This window comes from Corvus cornix, chromosome 19 (assembly GCF_000738735.6).
Source record: "Corvus cornix cornix isolate S_Up_H32 chromosome 19, ASM73873v5, whole genome shotgun sequence".
Lineage (NCBI taxonomy): Eukaryota > Metazoa > Chordata > Aves > Passeriformes > Corvidae > Corvus > Corvus cornix.
Genome location: NC_046348.1, coordinates 3,333,716 through 3,341,874, shown reverse-complemented (window position 1 = coordinate 3,341,874; position 8,159 = coordinate 3,333,716). Strand labels below are relative to the sequence as shown.

The window sequence follows — 8,159 nt, the reverse complement described above, 5'->3', positions numbered from 1 at the left end:
CCCCCAAAAGCACTCTGATGTCAAAAGTGCAGTTGGAGCACTCTGCCTTTGCCTTCTCCTGCTCCTCCTGCATGCTCCCCACTATCTCCCCTATCTCAGCCAGCTGCAGGAAGGGCAGAGGGAATCGGCTCAGAGATGGGTTGAAGGGGACCAACAGTGCTGGGTGGCACCAGGCAGTCAGGCAATATGGCCAGGAACACCACCAGCACTACTGCATCGAGGCAGCGGGTGGTGGGAGTGCTCCCCCAGGACCTCACCTGCTCGTTCAGCTGGTTGGCTGTCTCAGTCACCAGCTGCTCCAGCATGCTATTCCTCATCTCCTGCTGCTTTTCCATCTTTTGCAGCTCGTGCTTCATCTCCTGCAGCACAGCCCTGGCCAGCGAGATGGGGGCAGGGGCAGGCTTAGCCCTTGCAGGGCTGCTCGGGCATTGTCCTGTGCCCACAAACCAGGATGCTCCCAGACTCCCTGGGCTCCCTTGCAGCCCCACAGGGTATGAAACCCACTTTTGTCCCCTTACTCAATTTGCTGAGAGATCTCCTTGCTGCTCTCTTCTTTCCACTTGGCTGCATCCTCCCTCAGGTTTTTAATGTCCTCTTCCAGCTTCTTCATCTGGGAAGGCCAGTGACGGTAGAGTCAGGGCATAGACCTCATGTTGTCCTTGTGTGGGGGCCCTTCAGCTGCATGGAAAGCCCGGGGCGGCCAACCTTTCCCCAGCCCCTCACTCCAAACCCTGAGCTCACAGAGCCACACTGAAGTTCCCCGAGAGCCTAAAGGTGACATCACCCTGTAGCTCACCGAGGCAGCCAACTCCTTGATCTTCTGTGCCATGCGGGACTGTGTCATCTTTAGGATGCCAATCTCCTCGCGGAAATCCTTGGAAAGAGACATGGCCTAGGAGGGAGAGGTGGTGTTGGTCAGCCCCTGGGGTTGGTATGTGGGGACCTGCAGGGCATTGCCCCCCCATCGTATGTGCAGCATGGGGGTGACAGCGCAGGGCCCAGCTCAGCTGGGCTGGCAGGGCCCTGCAGGCAGCACTCTCCATGCATCCAGCAGGGCCAGGGGTGCTGAGCCTCCAGCCAGCAGAGCCGAGGGTACTGGCTGCTGTCTCAGACCCACGATTTGCTCCCAGCAGCAGTTCACCTCATCTCGTGCCTCCTGGAACTTCTTCATGTCCTCTGCCACGCAGGACTGTAGGAGAAAGTGGTATGAGAGACGAGTCCCTGGGGAGTGCCTGTGGGGAACACGACCCACACCACCACAGTGGCCTGCACAGACCTGTGCTTTCTGGACCTTCCTAGTATCCGCTGAGAGTTGGGAAAGTTCTCCCTTTATCCCACCAATCTCCTCATGAAGAACCTGCGAAGCAGTCCGAGAAACAGGGATGTCAGGGGTGATGCCCAGGGCAGCAACACCCCAAAGAGCCCCACCCTGCCGCAGGCAGCCCGTGGCACAGCCAGGTCAGCAGGGAGAGTCCCAGTGCCACCTGCACCAGCCAGAGCACTGAAGCCCATCCAGACAGCAAAGAGCCACTGCCAGTGGCTCAACCTCTGCCTGGGCAGCGAGGGCAGGGCCAAGCACTGCTGACTGAGGAAGCGGGGAGGGGCTGTCTGGTGGGGGAGCACCCAGGGGGCTGGGAAGAGCCTCTACCTTGGACATGTGTGTCTTATAGACTTCCATCTCCTTCTTAATTTCTTTCACTTCAGCTGCTACATCAGCGAGTGAGGGGCCACTCAGCTGGCCTGGCCATGGCTCCTGGGTGGTCAGGTACTGCATGTCCAGGTGCCCCAGCACGGCCAGCAGCAGTTTTCGCATGGCTGCAAAATGGACAGCCCCGTTGTGGGGCATCCCAATGGCAAGATCCAGCAGCTGGGAGAGGCTGAGCGTGTCCAGGGATGTTGCCATGTCTGCACACGCTCTGTCCCTGGTTGGACACAAGCCTTCCTGCCCAACTGGGTTTGTCAGGGATGAGCAAAATGGATAATGAAGGCGGTGAGCAAAAGCAACGATAAAAAGGATGAGCAGCCAGCAGGCTGCTTCCTCCGTCCTCATCCATCAAAGGACTGGAGCCTGTGCTGCTCATGGCCCTCTTCATCACAACTCTCGTTGTCAGGCAACGCACCCCACTCCACTCTTGGGAACCAGTGGGTCATAGACCGATGGTGTCACGGAGTCATGGAATGGCCTGGGCTGGAAGGGACCTGAAAGATCCTCTCTTTCCAATCCCTTGCCATAGGCAGGAACACCTTCCACTAGACCAGGATGCTCCGAGTCCCATCCAGCCTGGCCCTGGCCACTTTCAGGAATGGGGCAGACACAGTTTCTTTGGGCAACCTGTGCCAAGGCATCACGACCCTCGCGAGGAAGAATTTCTTCCCAATGTCCAATCTAACCCAGCTGTCTCTCAGTGTGAAGCCATTCCCCCTTGTCCTGTCATTCTAGGCCCTTGTGCAAAGTACCTCTCCAGGCCTTTTGGAGCCCCTTTAGTTACTGGAAAGTGCTTGAAAGTCTCGCAGGACAGGAGAGGCCTCACTGTTTCTCTTTAATCAGTTTAAGACTTGAGTTACAGCTAAGCCAGTTCTTCATCTGCTGTGTCAGTGGCCTGCTCTGTGGCATCTCACGTTCTTAGTTCCTTCTTGCGCTGTGGAGCGGGCAATAAGCCTGGCTTTGCTGTGCAGGTGACCTGTCAGCGTGCGTCGCCACGGGCAGGGCACAGGAACAAGCACCAAGCCGCGGATGGAGTCCAAAGGGCGCGTGTATGTTTGTTTCCTCACCAAGCGAGGGATCCCCAAAGCAGCACCTGGGCAGAGGCCGTGGGCAGGGCCAGCGGCCCCACAGAGCTCAGTCCCTGTGAGAGGCTTGCCAAACCTGCCGCTCTCACCTGGGTTTCAGACATTGGCCACTTGGTGCTTTTGGCACAGCAAACGCAAGGCCTGGTTTGGAGCATCCCTAGGGATCAGCCTTTGCCAGTGAAGCAGCAGGGTGCTGTTGCTCATGCCGGAGGTGCAGGAGGGACCCCCGTGAGCACCTCGCTGAGCTAGAGGGTTGTTGAGCTGTAGACTCCTTTCTGCTCTGGAGTTCAGGGCAGAGTCTCCGTGGGTGAAGCCTTTGTACAATTTCCTCCAAGTCAGGTTTTATGTCAGCTTGACAGCCCATAAAGAAGCCAGTGACATTTCTCCTGCCCATATCCCCAAGATGGTGAGGGAAGAAAAACAAAGTTCTTCCCTTCAACACCCCTCGTCCTCCCCCCACCTGCCCCCTTCCAAAACCACACTCTGTTCACCCCTAGTCCTTCCCGCTTCAAAGCTCTATGGAAGCGATGTTTGGGTGAAGGGACACAGAGCTGACTTATGAGCCAGAGGAGGAAATAAACCATAGAGGACTCTCAAATCTCCTTTCAAGGATTGGAAAACCTGAAAACATGGAAAGGGAATATATTTCCTGCATCGTGACCTTGTCAGCCACCTTCTGCTGTTTCTTTGTCAGACATGTGGATACGGAAGACTCCTGCAACTCCTCAGTGGCACATCTTCTTAGCTTTAATGTGTTTAATCACTATTGCCTCTGTTTGTTTTTTTCACCTTTCAAGATTTTTTCTTCTCCTTAATTTCTCCAGCTTGTTGTTGCATAGAGTATGAGAAAGAAAACCAGTGTCAAAGGCAGCTGTCTGCAGTAGTGACCAATCAAGTTAATTTCCAGTGACATAACAAGGCTTGTAATAAGCAGCACATCTAGGGAAAAGTATAGCAAAGTAAGTTCCTTTCAATGCTGTGTTGTTTATTGTCCAAATACGTTTTGCAAGAGATAATAGGAAGATGAAATAAGAACAATAAAGAAGAATTAAGAATAATAAGTGAACATTTAATTATGGACACGAAAAAAGAACAGTGAAAGAAGACGAGGAAGGTAGAACAAGAAAGAAGAACAAATAGTCAGGAACATTAATAAAGAACATGAATGAAGAATGAAGAACATGAATTAAACTGGCTTCTCTGCCTTCTTCACTTTTTTCATTGGAGGTTCCATTCCAGCTGGAGGCCTTGGCTGTGGACGTTGTCTTCTGTAGGGGGTGAAAGAAGACCATGATGAAGTTAATTCAAAACTGTCCCTCTCCCCACTTGTTCTCCTCCAAAATTTGGTTTTACTGTTTTCTTTCCTCTCAATATGCTCCCGTCAAAGCATCTCTCCTCTGCTGCCATAGCGCTGCTGCCCACGGAAGAACTTGGTACTGTGGAAAAGTTCCCGCTGCCAAGGCAGAAGAGCAGCTCGTGTGTGAGTGCAAAAGCATCCAGCAGGGTCCATCTCCCTCCACTCTCCTGTGCCCCATGAACTTCCAGAGCTATGGATGGATTTTGGACTCCTTGCATTGCTGCCTCAGGACAATGATTTGTTCTTTTCTTGTCCTGCAGTTGTTATTTTCCTGCTTACAGAATCTGGGATTTTTAGATGACCTCTGGGATAGATCAGCTACAGTGACAACGCTCCCTGCCCCGCAAGGACGGGTGGTGGCCCGTGTGGTGGCTTTGCCACTCAGACGTTTCCACACAGCTTCTCTTGGTCACTTTTGGGTCAGTGCAATTAATTCCATACTTACAAATTAATAATTGGGACGGCATATTTCCCGCTGGGCATAAGCATTGCTCCCTTTGTGTTGGGGTTCTTCACCTCCACCATAGAACTCATGGGGATTCCTGAGCTCCTTTTAAGCCTGGGAACAGGGCTGGGAGGTGATGATGGAGCAGGAGCCAAGGGTGTCTCCAGGTCACTGCAAGTTTTTGAGGGTAAAAAAAGGAGGAAGGTAGCAATGTGTGTCCCTTGTTAAAACAAGAGAGAAACGTGTGATTTTTCCATGTTCTTCCAGGAGCAGATTTGATCTTACCAACCCTTGAGGGGCTCATAGTAAGGGCAGGACTGGATCATCATGGCTTTGATCTTGTCCTCTTCCGCAGCATTGGCCTCAGCCAGATTGGGGGTCTGTGTGACAGGGAAGGGTTGGACACACACGTGAAGAACACGTCTGAGCCCGCACAGCCAAAGACAAGAGCCTCCACAGAGCCCCGGAGAGATCAGCCTCTCGAGGTTTTGCTTTCACGGATCTTCCTTCCCAAAAGCAACCAATCCAGAGATTAATAAATGGGTGTTTCATTGACACAGTGTTTTTCTGTACAGGAACATGATCCAGATCCACTGCTCTGGAAGCATTTCCATCAACATTTACAGAGACATTTACAGACACTTGACCAATGTGTTTGAACCCAAATGGTTTACAAAACACAACAAAACCCCACCAAAACATGTCTAGGAGTAGACCCAAATTCAAATATGGCACTTTTTACAAAGTCATAACAATACCAAAAACACTTACAACATCTGCAATCAAACAAAGGAGATTGTGTTGTCCACTGTCCCCAGACCCCAATTTGTGAACAAGTGCAGCAGCCAAGGAATGGATCTATAGCTGTCATGGCCAGAAATTCAAAATTCAAGCCTCGCAAGTGTCCTTGTTCCAGAAATGCTTGTTTTGGCTGCTGCAAACCTCCCTGAAATGTCCATAACTTACAGCCAGTTCAATTCCTCTGTACACATTAGTACAACACAAACTGTTACTTTCCAGTGCAAAAGTGATGATACAAAAAATGGGAAACAGGTGCTGAAGTGCTGCTGCTTTTGGTCTTGAAGAGGGGTAATGCTGCAACATTACGTTGGGGATGATAAGGTGGCTCCCCTTCTCTCTTCCCAATCTGGGAACTTCTCTTTTTGGGATAGCATCACAACATACATGCATTTTAAACTTACAATGAACACCCTGAATTTCTAAAAAGACAGTTTTGATCACATTACCACAATTATCCAGATGTAGATCACAGTGTAAGATTTAAAAAGACTAAGTAAAGGAGTTTGGTTCTTTTTTAAGTATTTGACAGAGAATATCTCTATACCTTGATGAGCTGGGCCAGAGAAAGAGGGGCAGAAAAGTCAGCAACCTGTTCATAAAAGAATTAAACCACATTCAAGTTCAATGTCCAGAAAATTAATACAAGGCTGCACTGTTTAGAATGAAGTGCAGTGTGTAGGATGAAGTGTGAGGCTGGAGTTTCACGTACTGCCTTGGATGTTCCCCTCACTGGCTCATTTTGTTTCTTGGCAGAAGAAATAGAGGATCAGAACTTAAAATGAAGCACTTGGACCCAGCCTCAAGCAGTGAAAACAGAAAAGAACACCTGAACATCAAACCGTTATGTTCTGATAGTTCAGTGAAGGTGGAAATTTATTTGTCTTCATAAACTCTTCTCTCTTGGTACCTTCAATGAAACTAAAACAAAACCCCAAAATCTCATTCCTTCGGTGTCACCAGTTACACAGAGTGTAGTTTCTAAACCAGAAGGGTGACAGTGTTGATGCTCAGGAGTGCAGGTTTCTTTCAGTGAAAAATAATTCCTCCTCTGCCAAAGCAATACCAGAACTGTCAGCAGCTCTGTCTCCAGAACAGTGTTTCTCTGAAGGAGCCCAAGTCCTGTGGTCAGATCTTTGCCATCCTTAGCCACGACAGGGCCGAAGTGGCCAGTGTGTTACAGATGCTACAGTGACTACAAATAGTGATAGAAAGGTCACCTGGAAGCCTTTCCTAGGGGTTGGTGCAATTTAGGAGCTCTGTGGGGAAAAAAAAGAAGAGTCTTAATTGGCACAATTTCCTTTCAGGTGATCTTGAAAATGCAACAGTATTTTGGGAGCTATTTATTCCATTTGCAAACTTGCTGAGATTCCACATACTCAGTGATCTGTGTCTGATTCAAGTCCTCGGGAATCAGACACGCAACCCCTGTGACAGCAGATCCTCATCCCTCCCACACATCGGCCTCTCTGCCAGATATTTCTGCCGTGTTTCCAGCTGGAGGGACAGAAAGCTCCTCTGCCTGAGTAACTGCCATCACTGCCAACTGCAGAGCCACTGTCTCGTGATCATCACACACAGGAACTGATGGGATCTGAATGCTACCAGCATCCATCCTCTCATTGCAGGGCAGCACCACAACACCATGCGAGGTGCCATCCAGCCTGAAAGGGAAGATGCCATGACAGGGCAGCACGAAGCATCCATATTTCCATTAACCCCAAACCAAAGCCATATGTAGAAGCACAATTCTTGGTCTATCTTCTCCCGACAGCGTGCAAAAGCCCCAAATTTGGGGTGCAAGATACCTGCCAGATACCCCACAGTCTCCAAACGCACCTCCCCCAGTGCAAGAAAGTCAAATACTGACAACCAGGCTCTTCTCAGATGGGAACATATTAAAAGTTTATTTCTAATAATATGTAATTGTTACAGGAGGTACCTGTCATTACTATAAAGCCAATAAAAGCAAAGGCATACAAGCTGGAGTCTCCTCATGCGGAGGAAACAGGATCGGTCACTTGGCTCTCAGCCCAGTCACCGCAAGAACAAAACCAAGAGAGTCACCTTAGGATTTACCAGTGTTGGAGTTCGAACCCCACATCCCTGCGAACCTAAAAATGTGCTTTGGAGTAGATACATTAAAAAAATGTACCCCATGAAAAAAGAAATTAACGGCAGCTTTGACCAGATACAGTCCAAGTGCCTCTGTAAACCCAAATCCATAAAAGAAGTTCACACCCTGACGTCCCTCACAGGGAATCCAGTGCTTCATGGATACTCACATAGCTTGAGCTGGGACTCTCTTCACAATCAACTGAGATGCTCTTTGGGATCTGGGCATCATCGGAGTATTCTGAGAACAACACAAACACAGAAAAAGTATGAGTCAGTTGGGAAGAATGGATATTGACATGGAATTACATGGAATGTCAGAGAATCCCTTTAGAGCTGTAAAAGCCAGTTTGGTATGTACCATTGCACTTTCTTGCCCTGGCTTTTGTCCCCAGGGCAGAGCATGGCTCCCACAGCCTGTGGCACTGCATGCTGCTCTGCGCCGATGCCACCGGGCAGCCCCGGGGCCCGGGCCCAGACCCCACTCACCTTCGCTGGTCTCAGCTTTGAGGATCTGCAGGTCACAGTTGGCCGCCTTCAGCCTCTCGCAGGCCATGCTCTGGCGCTTGAGCTCACCAAGGAGATGCTGTGGCCATGGAACGTGACCACGTCGTAGCTCAGCTTGGAGGAGAACTTGTAGTGGACACCCGACAT

The 8,159-nt window shown here is 50.1% G+C and overlaps 1 protein-coding gene across 1 annotated transcript; it reads right to left on the bottom strand.

The window, feature by feature from the left end:
- Nucleotides 1-4,873: 4,873 nt before the first annotated feature.
- Nucleotides 4,874-8,159, bottom strand: LOC104691240 (E3 ubiquitin-protein ligase RBBP6-like). Its single transcript, XM_039563164.1, is given in 5 exon segments — nt 4,874-4,972; nt 5,938-5,946; nt 7,676-7,746; nt 7,995-8,081; nt 8,084-8,159. Coding segments are annotated over 5 exon segments (342 nt in total).